The sequence below is a fragment of the Strix aluco genome, chromosome 3 (assembly GCF_031877795.1).
Source record: "Strix aluco isolate bStrAlu1 chromosome 3, bStrAlu1.hap1, whole genome shotgun sequence".
Lineage (NCBI taxonomy): Eukaryota > Metazoa > Chordata > Aves > Strigiformes > Strigidae > Strix > Strix aluco.
This window is the reverse complement of record NC_133933.1, coordinates 68,433,994-68,456,087: the sequence shown is the minus strand read 5'-3', so window position 1 is coordinate 68,456,087 and position 22,094 is coordinate 68,433,994. Positions and strand designations below refer to the sequence as shown.

Genomic DNA, 22,094 nt, shown 5'->3' with positions numbered 1-22,094 from the left:
GTTTGAGTTGGAAAGGACGTTCAAAGTCCATCTAGTCCAACCCACCTGCCATGGGCAGGGACATCTTTCATTAGATCAGGTTGCTCAAAGCCTTGTCCAACCTGACTTTGAACACTTCCAGTGATGTCCGTGATTCTTAATTTTTCTGGTCAGTGACTAGAATCTTCTCATATTTAACCACTCCTAGAGGTTTATATGGTATACAAAAAACCCCTTGGAATCATGCTTTCTTCAAATTGATATTTCATAAACCACGCTGAAGTCAAACAGCATGCTTTCAGTATAGTCATACTTTTGGTCCCAACATTAACATGATTTCCATGAAGAATCCTTAAATACAAATGTAATTACTTTTGTGTTAAGCAACTAAGCACTCTTAATTCGATAAATGTGTTCATTTATGAGTACCACAGAACATAAAAAAGCCATACTGTGATACTGCATATACAATCTATTTGAAATATAAGAAACAAGGAATGAAAAAACATTTATTGTATTAGGTTCCCACTTTCAGGTTAATACTACAGACTCTCTCTTTACAAATACTGAAATACTTAAGCTCAAAATCATGTTGAATATACACCTTGTAATTTTTCCTTTAAACATAACTGTATTGGAGGATGAATTAATAATTACTTTGCCAAGAACAGGCGAGGAGAAGTAGATGTCTAAAACGTTAATGGAAAACAATGCAACAGCTTGCTCACTGGCACAAGGGAAAAGAGGTGTTGCTACAAGCAGGCAAACTCCATCGTTGAGTTTCTGGTACTCAAGCTTCTTCTCAGATTTCAAGAATATGCAAAATGAAAAAGTGATATCCTTTATACATAGTACCATCCCTCCTGATCTGGAATGATCTTAACAGCCCTTCCCAGAAGCGTGACAGTTGATTTAATAAGAAAGCTCTGTCCTCCTTACTACTATCAAAACACGGTGGTTTTGCTACAAAAAATGTTTATGGTATTAGCAATCACCAATAACACTTTTTGGTATATCCACTTAATTCCATATCCTAAGGTTATGCTATTAACTCAATATAACTGAAATAACACCTGAATCAGTCAAATATATACTGTTGAAGAAACAAACAGAAAATCACAACATGAATAAATTGGACACAAAACATTTAACCTTACCTCAAAAAACAGGATTACCCGAGGGCTTTCTTCAGTGTTTTGAATAAAATAACTAAAACACTCATTAAATATGACTTGCTCCTCCCACTCTGGAACCGTTGATTTAGACTGTCTGAAGTCATATGGTTGTGTCAAAATAGGAAGAACGTGCTCTATTTGTTCTTGTTCAGAAGAAGATGAAACTTTCCTCTTGCTGTTTGAAAATTTCCAAACAGTTACAATTGTTATAGGGCCTTAAAAAAACCAACTCAAACGAAACAGTATTTTCAATTACTGAAAGCAAAAAAACCTACAAGATACCATTTGTTTGATTTTAGAAAAAAAATTTCTAAAACCACACAAAATTTAAGACAATTTACAATGTATGTAGAAATGCTACAGGCTGAAGTTCAAAATCGTAACAATCAAGTTATTGTTACCAAATTTATGCATAATGATCATGGTACAGTCTACTGCTTAAACACTGTTAAAATTTTGATTTTCAGGAAAATTATGCATAATGACAGTGCAAACAAGTGATTAGAAACATGGAGAACTAAACTTCATTTCAGGATTTTAAAAGTTCTTTATAAAAAAAGAAAAGGCAGACTTATTTATGCTACAAGAGTTTTGCTTGCTTATTCTAATCCTGGCTTCTACATATTTTTGAGATTTAGGAAAGTTTTTCTCTGGAAAGAAAACAGAATGAACTGTGCTGTAAATCAGGGGACCTTGAGAGCAATATAGCAGTGCAGGGCATTTAAAAGTGCCAAAAAGAACAGAAAAATACCATCCTAATTTACTGTAGGTATATATATATATTATCATAGATGTAGAAACTAATGAATGATCTCACAAACAACATTCAGCATTATTTTCGTATTTAATTTTCTAGGGAAGGATCTATGCATTTATAGTAATCACCGATAATAGAAACAGTTATTAAAAGTCACCTATGATCCTTCTTGACATATAAGCCACTTCTCTGATCAACAACATGGATTTTAACCATGGGATGAGATACCAGGAGATCAGTTTTAAGTCGATCACATCGATGGATATAAACTCCCAACACAAGATCATCATCAAAAGCAAATTTAGACTGAGCTGAAATTTCTGAATTCTTCATTGCTTCATCATTTTCTGCAGCAACTTCTGTGTTTTCTTCTAGAAATAGGAACAAAGTAAACAGAGGTTACTATGTTCCACTAATGGCAGTTTAAAGGAGTAAAAATGCTCTGTATTGTCTTAGCAATCAATAGTAAAGTAATAATATTTAACATGTTCTTTATGTAATAGGTTAAAATAAAATGTTCCAATTTGCAGCATTTTAAACATGTATGAACATACACATGAATATATATTAATATAATCTATTCCTATTAACAAACATTTTTATGTAAAATCAGAGATCTTCCTCTTGATTGACATAGGTTCTTCTGTGCCACAACGTCTTAAAATCCCTACAGTTCAATACCCTGCTCTGGACTACAGCGTATAGTAGGGGTTCTTTTGTTTGCTTGCTTTTTTAAGGAAAACGTAAAAAATAAGACAAGCAGAAACTGATGCCTTCTCCATGTGCATTTTCCTTGACCATACTATTGTTTTCAGAACTTCCTCATTTACAAGTTACAGTGAGACCACGAGACTTAATAGATATCAAAAGATCTACTTCTCATCAATTTCTATAATCTCAATTTTTTTAATCTACTTTCTTATTTTGGCCTCCACAACACTTGAGAAGCGAATTCCCTAATTTGACTATGCGTTGCACGAAAAAATATTCCTTATGTTTGAATGGAGCATTAGGTTAAAACAGTGGTGATACACCATTTATAGTATAAACAAAAATGATAAAATAATTTAAAAAATTATAATATGCATATAAGTAATACACTGAAAGGTGGTTTATAATATTATTATATTATGCTTTAAAACCCCCAACTTTTTAACTATTTAGCCACTTCAAAACTATTTACAGTAAATGAATCCTCAAGATTTTAGATTGATACTCAAATAAACTTCCTCACAAATTAGCCTCAGAATTGGAAGAACAAAAATAGTAATTAATGAAACATAATTAACTTCAACAGCTCAATCACTTCTGTGTTACTACGGACAAATATTTCTGTAGCAGTGCAAAAAAAAAGGAAAAAAAAAGACCTGGATAAAGCAACAAAGCAGCACACCATCCTAACATTTTGTTGGCAGACCTTTTCTGGTTTTCTTTTTAACCTTCTTCGCTTTAGGTTTCTGGTTTTCCATGCTTTCCTCCAGTTTCTGTCCTTCTGATGTAAATAGTCTTTCCAAGGACTGATTTGCATTGCCATCTTCTGCTGGAGGATGCTGTAGCTCAGAAAGGGACATTGCACTGCAATGTAATGGATTACTGTCAGCAGTTGCATTCTACTGCATATACGGATACAATTGTTCATTACCATTATTAATCCACTTGAAATTTCCTCTTTAGTTCTGCAGCTCATCATCTGTGCATCTTGAAAATGCAACATACACCCCCAACATTAATGTCTTGCCTTTTTCATTTCTCTCCCCCCTTCAGTTCCCCCTAATTTCCAGATAATTGCAGTACCATTCGTGTGAATAGAGCTAAACTAATACTCTTCTGCTGGATGAGGGCCACCACTCATCACTAAGAAAACATGCACAAAATTATCTTAAGTTAATTAAGAGTGAGTTCCACAGAAAATGAACACCAGATAGTAACAGAGGATATTTTTTTAAGAAGTTAAAAAGAATCTGTGAGTTAAATATTAATCTTGACAGCATTTCAAAAAAGTATTTGGTTATATTTTTTCATAACAGAATCATCCAGTTTATCACTTAGAAAATATGTACAGTTTATTAGAAAGCTTCTGTCTATCTTAAAACAAAATGAAACATTTCACTTAAGATTCACAGACACACAGTATACAGTTTATCACGGTACCTTGTTTCAGCTTCACTTAAAACTGCTATTTCTTTCTTCTTTTTCTTCTTTTTGCCCACTTCATTGTTCAATACAACTTCATAGCTTTGAACAGTGGAGGTGAATTCGGACATCTGTTCTTTAAGTTTCATTCTTATTTTCTTTTTAATTGCTTTTGCCTCATCCTCAGCCACATGCAGCTGATAGGCTCGAATTAGCTCTTCTTCCTCTTCTAATTCAGTTATATTTCTCACTTCAGACAAGGAATTTTTAATCCTTCTATCACCTTCTTGATGAGGTACATCTGTTTGTGATTTACTTTTTGTTTTCTTCTTTGGAAGATCATTAATCTTTTTCTCAAAACTCTCCAATTTAGCTTCATATAAATTCTCCTCCTCATTAAATTGTTCTTGCAATGGTGATTTCTTTTTCTTCTTGTTAGACTTTGGTTGCTTGTTCTCCTCTCCACTAACAATATCATTGTTTATTTTCTCTGCAATTGAGACTTTCTCTCTCAGTTTATTTTTTGTAAATCGAGGACTCTCTTCTTCAGGATTATATGTGTTGTTTATAATTGCTTCATCATTCACACTTTCCTTAGCTAGATCAATATTACTTCTAAAGGTGTCAAGCTATAAATGAAAAGAACATAAAACATACTTGTACTAAAAATTATGTTCTAAGGATAATCATAGTATTTCTTGTTATTTCTTTAGCAATATTATACAAAGTAAAATGAAATCAAAGCTCAAGTTATTTTCCTGTTTAAAATTAACAAGTAACAGATTGAAAGGCAACAGAAAATTCACACAGAAAAAAAACATTTTGTATTTGGGCACTTCATCCTCTACTTTGTTTCACTCTGTTTTTAAATTGCTTTTATGTATATACAGTAAAAAACGACATCAACAAGTCTACTCCATAAACAGATGCCAATGCTTTAGACTATGGAAGACTTGAAGATCACATGCAGCACAAAATCAAGTATTTTCTTCCATTTAAAATGCAAGTTAGAGACAGGCTTCAGGCTCAGTTGTTTGCAGTCTCTTTTACTGAAAGTTGCTTGACAAAAAGAGATTTCCATTAAGACTTTTTTTTTTTAAAAAACACAAAGTTGAAAAAAACACCTGCATTATTCTTAGTAGAATGACAAAGAGTTGATCTAAAGACCAATCTAGTATAAACAGCTAAGATAAATTTCAGCTAATGCATCTGTCTACGCACTCCTCCTGCCAATTTTTGATGTTTTTTAAAAAACACATTGTAAACTTTCCTCCCTCCTTCAGATTTCTATTTGTGTTTACTAAAAGTTCTAATGCCCCACCCCTGGAAACATTTAAGGCCAGGTTGGAGGGGGCCCTGAGCAACATGACCTAGTTGGAAGATGTCCCAGCTCACTGCAAGGGCATTGGACTAGATGACCCTTAAAGGTCCCTTCCAACCCAAACTATTCTATGATAACTCCAAAGAACAGCAAGTAACTAAGGCCTAATTCTGTAAGGAGCTCAACACACAGATCTGTGTTCCTTGATGGAGCTTCTATAAAGTCACTGAGGTTCGTTGTCTTACATAAACTCTCTGGAGTCTCCACATGAAACATTAGAAAGGACTTTAAGACACAAAGAAAGCAAATTAAAAAAGATGGTCTTTTCTTTGCCAAGACCATCTTCCTCCCTCAATAAACGCAGACATCTTCCCCTTCTAGCTGGGGTACTTCTCCCAGTTGCAATATTATGTTTGCCTCAAACATTTTTTCAAAGGGACAATATGTGTAATGAGTGATCACCAATATGTACAAGCTTATAAGAAGAAAAAGCTGAGAATGAAGTTGCAACACCAGCCATGCTTTGGAGGATGGATCCTGACTTAAAAATGCTCACCTGTGAGAATAATATTCCATGACTAGAAAGAACACTCAATGTGCAAGTCATCTGCCTCCATTTTGTATGCCCTCAACTATGTGAGCCTGCAAACCTTTATCACTATCTTGTTTTATTCACATCTGACACTTGAAGATAGAACATGGAGAGCAAGCAAAGTACTCTAAGTACTGAAGAAGGAGAAGGGAGAAAAAAGAAAGTTTGAAGTACATGGGTAAAGACACAGAAAATAAATCAAGGAAGTTTATTATTTGTACAGGAAAACTGTCAAATAAAAACAATGTGACAAGAAAAATATGCCAAGACAACATTTAACACAAATAAAAGCTGACGTCTGAAGTAAGAGACAAAGCTTAAAAATGCTCTAACTAGACTTCCTAATGCTACATATTAAACAACACTGTCCTAATAAAGTATGAGTTAAAAAAAGAAACATCTAAAATCTCATGCAAGTATGCTTATCTAAAGCTATTCATGTATCTTTTCAGTTGGTATCTTTATTTTTAACATCCTATGTCTAAAAATAGTTTAAATTATCTCAATATCAAATCATGAAAGACACGTCTTTATACCTTCATCTTTTACTTGCTTAAATAGTCTAGTAACATCCTCTTTATTCATAAGTCAATGATTTAAGAGGATGTGGAAAATTTCATATAAATAACTTGAAATACAGAATAGAGTAAGGGAAATTAAAAAAAAATTAAAGCAACAAGCTTTGTATAAACTAAAAAAACAAAATAATGCTTTCTAATAGGTTGTCCACCTCCTTATCTGCATTTCTACAGATAGCTTTAACTGCAGAGTCTAAGGAATGAAGGTTAAAACACACTGGCAATTAAGACCCAACAGTGACCAATAGCTAAGGTCATGCTGCCTTTGATAGAACATCCAACAGCTGAACATGAGCCGGCAGTGTGCCCAGGTGGCCAAGAAAGCCAACGGCATCCTGCCTTATATTAGAAATAGTGTGACCAGCAGAAGTAGGGAGATGATAGTCCCCCTGTACTCTGCACTGGTGAGGCCACACCTGGAGTATTGTGTCCAGTTTTGGGCACCTCAATACGAATGAGATAGAGGTGCTGGAGTGAGTGCAGAGGAGGGGAACGAACCTGGTGAAGGGCCTGGAGAATAAATCTTATGAGAAGCAATTGAAGGAGCTGGGACTGTTTAGTTTGAGGAGGAGAAGGCTAAGAGGAGACCTCATCACTCTCTACAACTACCTGAAAGGACATTGTAGAGAGGTTGGTGCTGGTCTCTTCTCACAGGTAATTAACGATAGAACAAGAGGGAATGGCTTTGAACTCCAACAGGGGAGGTTTAGACTGGACATTAGGAAAAAAAATTTCACCGAAAGAGTGGTCAGACAGTGGAATACGCTGCCCAGGGAGGTGGTGGAGTCACCATCCCTGGATGTGTTTAAGGGTCGTTTAGATGAGATGCTGGGGGATATGGTGTAGGGGAGAACTTTGCAGAGTAGGGCTGATGGTTGGGCTCGATAATCCCAAGGGTCTTTTCCAACCTGAATGATTCTGTGATTAATCCATTAAACCCAAGAAGTAGAACTGTCTTTGACCTGTTCAAGAGTTTCTAAAATAACTGACACTCAAGAATCATTTCCTCAAAGAAACCTAGCTGTTGTAAAAACTTGCATGACATATTTACTAGAATGTTATTTATTATGCCTACAAACAAAAACATACATCCACAAATGTGTCATGAATAGTAAGTAGCAGCACACAGTCACTTAATAATAGTAAATTTCCTTGTACAAAAAAAAATACAGAATATCCTCTTAACAAAATAAAACACAATCTCAAACTACAGCAAATTCCTGGAATATTAATATATACTGCAGGCAGCACAAAGCTGCTTCAGCAGTTCAAACACAAATTCCGCAGATACAGGCCTGTACGATCTTAACTCAGGCCACTTTGTCCACATCATGTGATTAAACAGAGAGGAAAGATGGGAGGGAAAGTAAAAGCCAAGAGGTTCCTAAAAACCATCAGATTAGGTCTCAGGCAGAGGCAGGGATAGTGGTATAGATTCCCTATCTGAAATGCAGGACAGAAAGATCAACCAAGAGCAAACATCTCTACATAAATGCACTTGAACTGAGTTAGAAAGAGCAGTCAGGCTGAAAAAGCAGCTCAGAGGATAGGCCTGTCTCTGGAGTAACTCCAGAGGCTTGCTGACCTTAACCTGACCTCCTCAGCTTAAAGCATGGAACAAAGGAGAAGGCTTTTTTTCAAAACAGCTCCATGGCCACATTATGACACCAGGGCAGAGCAAGCACTCTTCCTGGAGAACAGACCTACTTGCACTACTGGATTGACAAGAGTGAGAGATGGGCACCAGCCAAGATGCATGCAGGTGGGCTAATGACAAGGCTCGTACCACAGTGAGCCAACCCCAGGTCAAAACACTCGCCATTCACATTCCAGAGCTGACAGCAGGGACGATGCCTAATAATCTTACTCCTTTTTAAAAAGGCTTCTCAAATATGTGTGACTGGAACCTGGAAACAGAACAAGTGATTTTGCCCAGGCTATCTGGAAACTCAGATAACCAGATTTACAGAGGTACCTGAACTTCTTCCCATAATACAGGCACAAATTGAAAAATCAGGAATGAACATTGACAGCCCACTGAAGGGCTGATACGTACTGGTTGTAAAAGACTATTTACTTATAAATGAATTGGTAATGAATGTACTTGTGATGCCAGATAGTTGGGTGGGATGTTTAAGAAAATTTTAACGCACTAGGGAACCAATTTTACTGCCATTGCTCATATAAGACTACAAAATGTAGATGCTCAAAACTAGAAGTTTACAGATAGGATGGGCTTGGAGAAGTGTCACCAAATTTTAACAGAAAACATTGAGAAAATGTGTAGGTCAAGTATACAGTAAACTATTAGCAGTTCTCCTCTTTTAAATATTAGAAACAAAGGGCTAAAAAACAGTGAAAATCTCAATAACTGTTCAGTGCCTGTCAGCTCAGGGAAAAAAATGGGCTATGAAACAGACCCTGGGAAAATTCTACAACCTCAAAGCTCTGCAGGTTGTGTTTTACATCTAAGACAGAAGCTAAAGTACTGAATTAGTCAGAAGAAACTTGTAAAACATCATCTTACCCAAAAGAATACAAGAATTTTCAAGCCTGCAGATAGACTCCCTATTACCTGTACCCTCACGAAACTCCAGACTGCAATCTGTCATCCAAGGAAGGAGCAGACTCAGTGAGGTAACAAGTAAAAAGCTTCAAATGGACAAATCTGTTGCAGTCCTGCCTTGAATACAAAACCTTAGTTACCAATGCATGCTCATCCAATGTTGTAAGCTGGTCAGACTACATGCTAGGGCAGAAATTCTTGCTTCCATAAAGGGATCTTGCTTTTCACCTGGTAGAAAACTTCACTAACATTCTTCTCAGTTAAACATCCTCTGTTCCACCACGAAATTTAGACTGAACCAAATAAACTCAATCAGTTTCACACTGACTTTAGGCAGATTAATCTATCTGGACAAAACGGTCTGGGCATTGCCTGGTCTGAGGCTTGCCTCATTCTAACAATTTGTAACAGGAGGTACAACTGGCAAAAAAGAAATATGGTGACTGTTAGCCCTGGAAGGGATACTAGCAAATTCACTTTCTGACTGCGTCCCAATTGTTTGTCTTTTCAGCCATGCCTTCAGGCCTCACACCCACTGCACCTGGGGCTGTTCAACAACAAAGCAGACCTTTCACTGCCCACAGCTGACAGTCTATCTCCATCTCCATTATAAGCTCCTCATTCCTACCAGCTGTGACTTCAAACTCATCCTGCCCTACTGACATCAGCCTTTTCTCTTCCTGTCAGGCTGCTTCCCTTCTCTCCAGGCAATGGGCACAGAAAGCAGAGCAGGCAAACAGGCAGGCAACCTTCTCAGCCTCACTTCTGTCATTTAAAATCACAGCAACCTCCTGCAGCTCTAGAACTTAGGTTTCAAGGAAACAGGGGACTATGATGGGAAAGGTTTTACTAATCTAAGAATGGCTAGGTTCAGTAAAGACAAATGAAAGAAGCAGACTGGAACATTTCCAGTGGAAATATGCTCTCAATCATGATCTGTTTCTGATCAAACCTGGGAGACCATTTATGGCAAGTGCGTGACACAAAGACAACCATCACTTGATAAATTTCACATTATTTCAAGATATGTGAAACTGTATAGAGTTGAATTATATAAAGGGAAGAAAACTGGAACAAAACCAGTCAACCTTCTCTATCTACCTCCTCTTCCCCTCCCACACATATTTATTTCTTACAAAGAAATGACTAGTTATTTGTTGAACCTTTTACAGAAATTTCTACTTGAATGCAACCAGCACGGAAAATACCAACCTGAGCTCTTGCAACTTTGCCACACTTTAAGGAAATACTCAAAATGGTCAGTATTAGGTTTCAATACACATTCTCCTCAAGTTCTTTGTTTTTCAGTTAACTGACTGGTAAAAATCTATGGCTTCAACAAAACCATAAAGTTAGGCTTCCATGCTGATCCTAAAAACACTTCTTAATTTGTCCATATACCACTAACACTTGATTCAGTTAACTGTTTTTAACTGTTTCTAGGTAACTCCAAAACACTAGTGTCTTACATCAGAGACTTCTGGAATGGAAACCAATTTTAAAGAAAAAGTAAGCTTAAAATATTTATGAGTAATATGTAGTTGCATATGAACATAAATTATGTGCTCAAAAATACTTATAAAGTACAGATTTAAAAACTCATGTTTTGTCAAAAAAAGTGAACCTTACCAAGGAAGGTCTTGTATTTATACACATGCCAGCAAAAAAAGAAAAAAAACCCACCCTCTAACTCTTCTGTGATATATTTTAAACATTACATTGATTCTTTGTATAGATTACTGGCTAAGTACCATATACTACAAAGAATTCAAAACAAAAAAAATCCACACAAATATCGATTTCAAATTGTCAATCTAAAGACAAAATTATGTTTCAGCATAACAAAATTATGTTTCAGCATAACAATACTAAGTTTAATATAACTATTCTGAATATAGTCCATATAGAATAAATACTTTTAACATTCTGATATTACATAAAATACCACTCCTTTGTCTTAAATGAGTATTAAAGAATTAACATTGACTTCCAGCACCTGGTATAGATTGAATTGTAAGAAAAAAGGCTGAAAATAGAAAACCTAACAGGAGGAAAATAAAACAACAGAACATTTGCCTTTTAAGCAAACTGCTTTCTTTTGAAATTCCAAACATTGTAAATCCATAATTGGTATATAAAGGACTCATGTTAAACATTTATTCTTCTGTTCAGGAAGAAAAGCTACAGTATGAACCATAACTCAGAGGAATCTCTGAGTTTCTTTTAATGAGATATATGCCACAAACAATAATGTTGTTGAGCCATAAAGTCAGGGTGATAGAATCATTGCTAACCTGCAAATTACAAGATAAATCCAAAATCTTTAAAAAAAACCTTTATGTGTGTGTACTGCCTAAGTAGACATGTAAACACAGGACCACTCAGGCACAAAGCTCAGCGCACACAGAAATATGCTGATTATTGAGATCAAATTGAAAAAAAATAAGTTCCACATGTTGTTTAATATTGTTTGTAAATTCTTATTCTTATACCAGTAATTTTTAGGAAATGGAATAAAGTTAATGATTATCTCATATTATTATAAATTCTCATCAGTTCTCAGTTCACAGATGTATTACACAGATGGACCTGTATTACACAGATATAGTACACTCTAAATTAAATATTTTTACAGCCATAATTCCACTAGCCCATCACTCACACTCTCACTAAAGTCAATACTGAATTTGCAAATCTTAAAGCTTTTCTGAAAAATGTGAATGGGAAAAAAGTACTGTCAGACTTTCAATGAGTGCATGCCTGCGTGTGCCACTTCCTTTTTACCAGTATTATATACCTCCAAATTACAAGGATGCATTGCTGGTACACAGACAACAAATAAAAGCCATATCAAAAACAAAGGATATGTGCAGAAATATACTTTACTTTTTAAAAATGCTTATACCTCCTTTTTACAATACATTTTCCTGATCTTTTTTCCATTAAGGAAGGCAACCAAAGCTTGCATGTGTTCAAACTCACCACAATACTCTCCTGAAACTTCTTTTTCTTTGATTTCTTTGTGTCTGCTAGACCAGCATGGCGTCTGAAGATTTCTTCAAATCGGACTTTGGCTTTTGCCTTTGCCTCACTTTCAACTACAAAAAGAAATCCAGAGTATGATTCACTAGCTCAGTAATCAACATTGCTAAAAAAGCGCATAATCATGCTTTAATATCACAAAAGACAAGAACTATTTTATCAGGGAAAGTTTAACAGAAATTCACTTAGTTAAGAATTTCCACTGACAATGTAAACCACACAAGGATAACTCAGCAACATTGTACAAACACACCACGCTATTACTTGTTGCTGAAATCAGCACCATCTACTCCGTTTCCTGAAGAAAGCAAGTTTTGAAGAGCACACACTTCAGGATCAGCACAAAACTTGGGCTAGCCAAAGTAGAGGACAGATTATTGCCCTCGCTGTTTATGAACAGTAGCACACTGATAACAGAGGTGACACACTGTCCCCAGGAGAAGCACCAGCTCTGGGTTCCTACTGAGTCTGGAACCCAGAGGAGCATCACACTGAGACAGATCTGTAAGAGGCAGGAGCATGCACAGATCCAAAAACCAGCTGGAGCTGAGAGTCCTTGCTTTTCTGTGAATCACGATACTGCTAAGAGCAGCATTTCAACCCTCAAAGCAGTAGATTTTCTACTGTACCCCCCTGAGGTAATGCTTAATTTGTAGCTAAAGAATTAAGAATGTAATTTGGCACACCACTGAAAAAGGCTGTTGAATCCTCATCTATGGATATTTACCATTGTCATTACAATTTTTACAAAAATCCCTAAATTTAAAATAAACCAAAACTCAACACTTTGAAAATCAGTTATAAACACGGACTCAAAACAGAGCCAATGCAGCATTAAAAATTTATAGACAGAGTAACTCCTATCATCTGCATCTAGTTCTAACTATAAAATACATATTGGAAATCAAAGACAAAGTATTCTTACCTGCTGGCATTTTCAGTCCTCAGAAGTGGCTCAACACACCAGCTGCTTCTTCCTCAGAATTCACCATTCTGTTTAAAGTAATTAACAACTTTCATTAACGTAACTGGTCCATAGACTTGAAGCTAACAACTGAATGCATGCTAGTTGTACTCATCAAGGATGAGTACACGTCTTTTAGGGAAATATTTATTTCTAGACTGTCTAACGTATTAGGAGTTCTCTGACATCGAATCTCAGTTTCTTTGAAAGGAAATAAAAACCAACACTACAGCAGTTTAATTAGCTATATATTTCTGAGCAATAGCCAAATGTTTCAGTACTGTAGGCCTCCAGTCTTCCAAAAAACCCTACAGTTTATTTAAATAGTAATGACCCATGAAGCCATTTATATTGAAGCCTTTCTAGTCGGGTTCCTATTGTGACAGCATCATCAAGGAAGTCCCATTGTAGCCAGCCGATAGCTTTCAATGCAAAGATTAATATCTGCCAGCAAATTTAACTTTATGACAAATCTCTAAATATTTATGTTTACATAAAGCATTTGTATTTTACATAAAGCAGACAAGCAATTACATGAAACTCATTTCTCTAAAGAAAAATGTTAGGCCCTCCTGGTTGCAGAGAAATGCCTACAAATGCAATCCAAACAAAGCTTGAGGGCAAATAAAAACATTACCCAGCTTTATCTTTTCATCAAGAAAATTCAGAATGTTTTACAACAAACTTTAATACAAAAAGCTGTTTTGTAAACACTGGAACTAATGAAACCCGGCTTTCTCTGGATGTGTTATGTTCCCCTTAGCATTCCAAGCAATGAACTATTGTACCTATCTCCCCTACGGCCCAACAGGCAACAGCTCCAAGTTCTCCCTAGGTAACACCTCCTGTTAGATACCACTAACTTACATTCACTGGACACCCAGACTACATCTATCCTAATTAAGACATAGCTTAAAATACTACCAGGCTATATGGTTGCATTATCCTTGGCACCATTTTGGTCCAAGCCACCTAACACACACCCAAGCAATTCCTGGGTACGGTTTAGGAGCTAGTGTGGATTATTATAATTATTATTATTAATAGGCAGTTTGCAAGTGGCCACTGATTTGGGGCTAAGAGTTTAACAGCATTAAAGTGGGCCAAACATACCACTTGACCTCAACACTAAAAAGCACTGCTGGGCACACACATTTTACCACTATAGGAAAGAGCCAATGCTACATTTACGTCCCCAGGTATCTGCACTACCATACCCTCAGATCCCTCTTATCTCCCTTGCACAGTGCTATTTGCTTCTTTCCTGTTCCCCACAGGCTATGCACTTTCACATCATTTCACATTTGTTACTTACAGTAGTTTGGTCTGCTGGCTAACCAAACCAAACCAAATGAAGAAAAACAAGGCAAAGTGTCAGGTTTGGACTGGGATTATAGAAGTGCTGACTAGTCAGTGGCCAGGTGTCATTAACTTATTTCATGTATTAAGCAAAGCATTTATAGTAAGCATCCAACAATCTAAGGATGTTTGAAAGGAGCAAGGATGACCAGAAGGGTTTTCATAGGAAGAAAAAAAATGTTTTGTTCTGTAATATGCTTCATCATGTCACTGACAAAGTAGCAATATTTCACTAACTAAAACACATTTTGACTCCTAAATCAAAGCTTTACTGTCACAACTAAAACAGTAACAGTTAAAAACAGCACTTCTTATAAGAAGTGAAAACAGAAAATATTACTGAAAAATAAATCTGCTTTTACAATTTATACTTTGTTATACCAAATGGCCATTTTAAAAGTCCTGCAGTTATTAAGTGCTGCTTTTCAAGTAGTCGTTTTACAATTGACTAGAAAATACTTACAATATGAAAGAGTAGAAAACTAAATATAGCTATAAAATACAGCAGATTCTATCACTTTAGTCATTCACTGAGGAATGCAGGAACACGGAAAACTTTTTAAGAGTAGTTGAGTGATTTCAACCACCCCGCAGAAAAACTAATTACAAACAACATATGAAATGCTGACATGCTCTTAAATTTAAAACAAAAAATATGAGAGACAATATAGAACACAACAGCAAGATAAGTAAAGGGCATACCTGTTCCAAGTACGGAACTAATTTTATGGTCAAAGGTTAAATAAATCACACCACAAAAAAGAACTGTAGGCAAATTAATTTTGCAAATACTTTTGCTTATAATGGAACAACCACCTGTCCAAAGGCTAGGCTCACCTCACGTCTACCAGCACTCTTTGCAAAATATATAATTTGCCAAATTCACCAGTGAGTGCATAATTTTCTATCTACCTCTACTTATTCAGTAGCAGACTATCCTCTTGTGGCAGTAAAATTAAGAGATAAAAGTCCTCTAAAGACAGTGCTATTATTTTACACACATCTCCAATTTAGAATTACAGGACCTTTGACACAGTCCATTAAAGCAACTATTAGACCTGTCTAAATACAGATTATTAATCAACATGGGTAAGAACAAGGCTGTTTACTCAGGATAATCTCACCTTAAAATAGGAGACAATTAATTGTATATCAAAGTTCAGCAACCACAGTGCCCCAATCTGAATAAACTCTGTTATCATTAAGATAAATCTTGTAAAACGCATTTTTGCCTGATCAGATTTAATCTCTTCTGCATTAGTTAATATAAGGCAATCCAGGAACAAAAAAAACACGTGCTCGGAGCAGTGGCATATTCCAGCCATCAGAAATAACCAGGAAAACAAAATCGTGAAGCCCAAGCTTCCACAAATTATTATATACTTTCCTGAAAATCATCTAATTTGCTCTTCTCTAATATTCACCTGTATTAATAAATGTGATTCTACATTAAATTCTTGCTCTTTTCACAACATTTTACAATATCACTGAGTTGCTGTATTATTCTGCATCCTCAGGATAGGAATTTTCTATGCAAACCATGTCACAAAACCCACTAATCACAAAAGATATTTTTATGAATCACAAATAGTTCAAAAAAAAATCAAACCTATACTATAATAGAACAGAGCATACAGAATCTGTACAACATAATGGGAAGTGACAAATTTCCTACCTAATTAGGACTATTTAGGAAAATGAGTTGACAAAATATAATTTTATGCTTCAGGATTTTCATGAACTAAATCGCTCATTTTTCATCACAAAAAGTGAATGTAATTTTCAGTGGCTGAAAACAAGTAGAACATCAGGCCTTGTCTACTTCTCATCTTTTAGATGAGATCAGTCATCACAGTGGGAAATCTTGGCTTTTACTAGTAGGTTGCTAATTCAGCTACCTGTAGGTACCACTACTTCAAGATCTGAAAAAACTTTCACTCAGAATTGAACAGTAAAATAACACTGAGTCGAATCTGTTCCTCTTCACTAATGTGACATCAAAAAAAATTCTGGTTTTATTCATGAAAATTCAGTATTTAAGTCCAGAAAACTGACAGCTTTATTATTACCACGTAAATACTACGTACTTGCATATCAAACGCCACTGAAAGTGCGGTAACTTTCTGTCAGTTTAGATGTGCTTGTAAAAACCTTGTGTTCACACTACTTTAAAAGGATGTTTAAAAAAGCTGGCGCTACCTGAGTTTTCTAATACTAACATATCAGAAAGCTTTAGCTTCAGGGTAACTGCCTTTTTTCCCCCCCCACATCTAGCACCTTCTGTTGGTCAGGAGGTTAAAAACAGTGTTTGCCCTGATGGCAAAACTATGGACCTCAGTTCTACATAAGGAAATACAGCTGACTTTTATTGTTTACATTTTAAGTCTCTGGCTCATCTTTGATCATAATTATGAAAATGGGCTCTCATCAAGAGACCACCGTAAGCATTTTAATTTCCAAAACGGCATTTTGCTTTGCGCAGAGGAATAACGGTAAACAACAAAAGCGCGTTCTCAGCGCATGCCACAACGGGACTAACCGATGGGATTAATCGCGGTTAATGTGCGGACGCCCACTCCCCGGGCGAGGGAGGCATTACTGCTGTGGGGCTTAGCGCGCCGGGCACGGAGAAGCGCTGGGTCTTCGGGTGCCGCGGGGTGCAAACTGACCACGCAATCGCACCCCTGGGTAAACCGCAAAGCTTCTACCGGGCAGAGGGGGGGGGAACGCTGATCAAGGGATGACGGCCTCACGCTGCCCCGAGACCAGAAGACGAGGGACACGCCGGCCTCTGCAGGCCGCCGGTTCCGCTTGCCCCTACCGCCAGCCCCCGGGTCACTCCGAGCAACCAGGCGCGGTGCGGGGCCCAATTCCCGCTATCTGCGGGAGCGCGCCGAGGCCGCCCGCCCACCCCGGCCCTTCCCGGGCCCAGGGCAGGGCTGGCCGCCAGCCGCCGCCACCCCCCTCCCTCCCGCCACCGGCCGCCTAACGCCGCCCGCGCGCGCCGCCGCCGCTGCCGCGCGCGCCAACGGCCGCGGGCCCTCCGTCACGGCTGCGATGCCCCGAGCTGAGCCCCCCGCCCCGGGCGGGGGAAGGGGAGCCGGGGGGAGGGAACAGCGGCGGGGAGGCGTGCCCCAGCCTACCGCCGCTGGAGCCGCGCACTTGGGACGAGTGGCGGCGGGAGTGCCCGGGGGGACCCCGGCCGTACGCGGCCTCCCCGCCCGAGGCGCGGGCCCTGCCTGAGGCTGTCCCGCTCCCTCCCCCTGGCCGCAGCGCGAGGGCATCACTCACGTCGGCCCCGTCCGCTTCGATGGCAGCGCCGCGGCCGCCCGGCTGCCGCTGCTGCCTCGGCTCCCCCCACCAGTGGGCCCTCCCGCGCCCCGCGCTCCCCCCGCAGCTCCGCGCAGTTGGTTTTGCCGAAAACAACCACAGCTGCCAAGGAAACAGCGCGCGCGGCGCACGCGCGCAGGAGCGCGGGTTGAGGAGGGCAGGAAGGAGAAGCCGCCAGGCTCGCGCTGCCCGCCGGGGCGGTTTAGGCAGCGCACCCGCGGCGGCTTTCCCGCCGGAGCGGCGCGGCGGCAGTGACGCGCGTGCGTGGTACGGCGTGCGGGAGGGCGCCTGCGCAGTAGGGGCAGTCTCGGAGGGCCCCTCGGAGGCGCGGCCCTGGCTCTCCGCACGCCCATTTTCTGTGCTGGCGGGGCCGGGCCGGGCTGGGCCGCTGCTCCGTTCGGCCTTGGCGCCCTGAGGCGGCGGGAGCGGGGCTGGGCTGAGGCGGTGCGAGGAGGGCAGCCGGCTGCGGGCGTCCCAGGCCGCCGGCGCGGGCGCTCCTGCCGCGCGTCCGCCGGCCTGGTGGCGCCGCTTCCCGACGGTGCTGCCCTCTCCTCGCGGAGGCTTGGGGGCGCGGCAGAGCTTCCCGCCGCTGGGCCCGCCACAGGGTGTGGGCCGGCGGTGTCTGGCGGAGCTGGACGGGGGACGGGCCCCGGGAAGCAGCTCCTCGGGGTAACCGTCCTGCAGGTGCAGAAAGGGGCACGTTGCATTCGCCTTCTCTCGCTGCCCCTGGGGCTGCACCTCGGAAACAGGAGAGGCCTGCCGGCCTGAGAGCGGCGTGCCTTGCAAAGATGTCGCTGTTAAGACTAGGGCAACGTGTTTTACAAAGCAGAAAGATCTCAGTAATTGGCTCAGCAGTACCTCCTCCTATGTTCCAAGTCTGTTTAGTGTTGCTTTCCTCATTGGTGATGAGCTGATTACAAAATGCTTATTGAAAACATGAAATTGGAATTTAAAATACTGTGAAAAGATTTAGAAACGGGAGCCTTTCAGGGATATGTTATCATATGTTTAAAAAATTGTCAAAAGTACACTGTAACTGTCTTAAGTTCAGATTAACAAAGTTGCTTGCTGAAGAATAAAGTCTAGGTAGTGGCCTCGATTGGAGTCAGGATGGTGTCTATAAAAATGTTTGGAGCGGACATCTGCATTTTGTAAATAGCAGCACAAATGGACATACTGAAACTCTGCAGATACTGCAGAAACTTATTTCCTGTCTGATTTAGTAGCTAACTTAAGCAGTGGGGTTTCTTTCCTGTAGGAATGACATAATTACTGTTATGGAAGAACTGTTTGTTCTCTTCTGTGTAAAAGTTCCTTCAAACACTAGAAGGCTCAAGAAATTAATGCAGGTTTTGGATGAATGTGGCCATATCTTTTCAGAAGTGAAGCTGGGTAAAATTAGTCTTCAGTTGACTGTGTGCTATTTGTGAAACGTAGAGGTGAGCTAATGCTTGTGATACTGTGATCATGACACTCAGTTCCCAAGCGTAGTCCCTCAAATTCTGTTGAGTTACACTGGCTGCCAGAAGAATATACGTTCTGAAACCTTGTTTCTCAAGTATTTCTAGTGACAGATGCTATTGCCTCTTTCTGGTACTTAATCTGTCCTCTGCTTTCTCAAATGCTTGCACACACTCAACTGGTAGGTAGGGGTATTTTTTTTTTTCATAAGGCAGGTAACCTGGATTACCTTACCATAACACAATTAAACAAAAAAATACAGCTCTTCAGCATTTCTTTTGTTGCTTTCTATCCTTAATGTATCTCTGTTCTTGGTAGTACCCAAAACTCAATTAAATCATGGCCTTGAACAACCTGATCTCACTTTGAAATTGGCCTTGTACTGAACAGGAGATTGGACCAGATAATCAGAAATCCAGATGTCCCTTCCTAACTAAGTTGTATAATTATGACAGTTCTAGTGCTAGCTTTTACAGTAACCAAGACACTTAAAATGGTCTCAGTGCTAGTCATGAGGTAGACATACTAGTCAAAGGCCACCTTTATTTTAGTGGTGTGGTCCCGGCAAGTTGCAGCAAAGGATTGATGCTTTGTCCAAATGTTCAGTATAGGTAGGACAACTATAATGGATTCTGATCTAATCATTAACCGGGACACCATTCCTGGTTATAGCACACTCTCTGTCTGTAGCCTAGCAGGGTTCAGGAAAAAAGCCCATAGTTTTTTTTGTACACTGTAACTCTAATCCAAATTCTAGCCCCAACTTTTAATGTAGAGAAAATGACAAATGGTTCCCTAAGAGAATACTGGTTTATGATTATTGTGATATGCTACCTCTGTTTGACTGGCCTTATGTTATCTCCACAAGTTGTTTAGGTTGCAGCAGAAAAGCTGCCTCTTCAGTACCTTCCTTTATAAATTCCAATACCAATCCAAACAACTCCAGTCAAGAAACAAATAGGTCCATACTTAGCTTGTCAGCCGTGATCTGACAAATCGTCCTGAAAACTAGACATTTTCTTGAGAATCCGTTATAGGACAGTGACTGGTGAAGACAGACTCCCAAGATCTTCCCATGTACCAGTTTGCGCAGTAACCTGAGGGCTCCCTTGCACAGTTTTGCAGTTACCTTGTATAACGCTGCATAAGCACTATCCTCCCCAGTAAACACAAGCCTACATATTGTGCACATGCACAGATATTCTAGCACAGTCTGCAGTGCCATCTCAGTGAAGTCTTCATCCTGGTTATTTGAGATTTCTCTCTGCTGGGGACTTTTTTATGGCTCAGCATGTTTAGTCCTCTAAGAGAGTCATTGCCATATTAGGAAATAAAAAAGTGAATTATACTGCTGGACCCTCCCATGGCCACACTGCTAGGGAGAGGCCTGTAGTGACAGGGTTTGATGGTGTATAGTAGTATATCTACCACACAATAGAATCACTTGCTTACAGATGAGGGAAAAGCCTAGAATTAGATTTAGGCTTTTGGAGAGTAAGGGCTGAACAGGTAGTCCTGTGTCCTCTGAGGCTAGTGCAGATAACAATTGAAGAAAGGGGAATTTGAGGTAGGATTTTTGGAAGCTGAGAGTCACTTGTTTTTGTTGATGTTGTGGTTAGTGTGCGGTTGAAATGGAAGGGACTGTAAAGCTAACGGTATTGCTGGACCCTGTATGCCGGTAATTTAGGAAGAAGGCTTTCAGGGGCAGACTCCTAGCTAATTAAATGAGAGATGGAGTTCACTGTAGTGAAGCTTTGAGGTTATGATTAAAGTTATTCTAATAGTTGGGACAACAGGAACTGTAGAATATATTGCTGGATACAGCAAACCAACAGGCTTGTGGAAAAGTGAGGCAGTCTGAAATGAAAGGAGATGAGTCTTTTATGGTAAATTCTAAAGAGTGCTGTCAGTTTTGAAATTATACTTCCTGTGAGGATTAGGATTGGGGTTAAATGAGAATCTTCTGTGGCTCACAGGACTGAGATGTGGGTTGGTGCCCACCATATAAAATCCCACGGTATGTAGGGTTGTAATTCATAGAAGGACAAATGTTGGGACTACTGCTAGAGAGCTTTTCTGACAGCACGGCTGAAGAAAGATTGATCTTTTCAAATTTGTTGAAAGGGAAGATCATGCAAGTCCCCTAGAACTTGGATGAAAGCTGAGCCTGGCAGAGTAAGTGGCATACGGCAGGTGGGAGGCTCAGTTATGGTTAATTCAAGACCAGTCATATTTGATCATTGACACAGAAATCAGATTTGATATTGTCTAAGATTTGACCTGTCAGCAGCAGTAACAGGCTACAAGGCCTTCTATAATAAACCTGGCACTAGACATCAACAAGTTTTCCTATTACTGGTACAAATTTGTGTCAAGTTTCCAGGAATACTTGTTTCACGAGAACATCTTAAAGAGTTCTGTGGCCATTACACCTGTGAAAGACCAGAGGCATTTTTGCAGTCCGAGTTCTACAAGCAAGTAGTGGTCAGGTCTGTTTCCCTTGTTGGAGGAGAATTCCATCTCATGTCTTCAGCTGACATGTTTTGTTGGATTTTTGGGGGGAATAGACAGAAGGAAACACTGCAGCTCTTAGTCATAAAGAATAGATTCTTTGATAAAACCAAGCATATATGTCTATGTTAAATTTGGTACCTTCAGCTTGGGATAGTTAAAAATCGCTATTCTGGAGTTAAGAGTATTCCAGATACACAGCTACCGTAAGCCAACGTTTGACATGCTGATCTAAAGAAGATTATTTTCCCCCATGTTTCTTCCTATGAGGTCCTATGTCTTACAGTTCTTCCTATTACTTTGCATAGTGCATAACATGATCTGCT

General features: G+C 39.4%; 1 protein-coding gene across 13 annotated transcripts in view; it reads right to left on the bottom strand.

Annotated features, from left to right (window-relative positions):
- The window catches only part of AHI1 (Abelson helper integration site 1), a 97,016-nt gene extending 78,959 nt beyond the window's left edge, over positions 1-18,057 (bottom strand). For 6 of the 13 annotated variants that reach the window (XR_012622541.1, XM_074819022.1, XM_074819024.1 and 3 more), the window contains exons 1-7: positions 17,758-18,057; positions 13,069-13,136; positions 12,084-12,199; positions 4,063-4,673; positions 3,329-3,486; positions 2,069-2,282; positions 1,137-1,329 (exon numbers count right to left, since the gene is read on the bottom strand). Coding sequence is in view for 11 of the 13 variants with exons in the window: in XM_074819022.1 (XP_074675123.1) it covers positions 1,137-1,329; positions 2,069-2,282; positions 3,329-3,486; positions 4,063-4,673; positions 12,084-12,199; positions 13,069-13,078 (1,302 nt within the window). In the remaining 2 variants the exon portion in view is untranslated. Of the gene's footprint in view, positions 1-1,136; positions 1,330-2,068; positions 2,283-3,328; positions 3,487-4,062; positions 4,674-12,083; positions 12,200-13,068; positions 13,137-15,590; positions 15,610-17,005; positions 17,407-17,757 lie in introns of those variants that run through there. The other 7 variants (XR_012622542.1, XM_074819019.1, XM_074819023.1 and 4 more) reach the window with 3 other exon arrangements.
- Between the last annotated feature and the right edge of the window lie 4,037 nt (positions 18,058-22,094).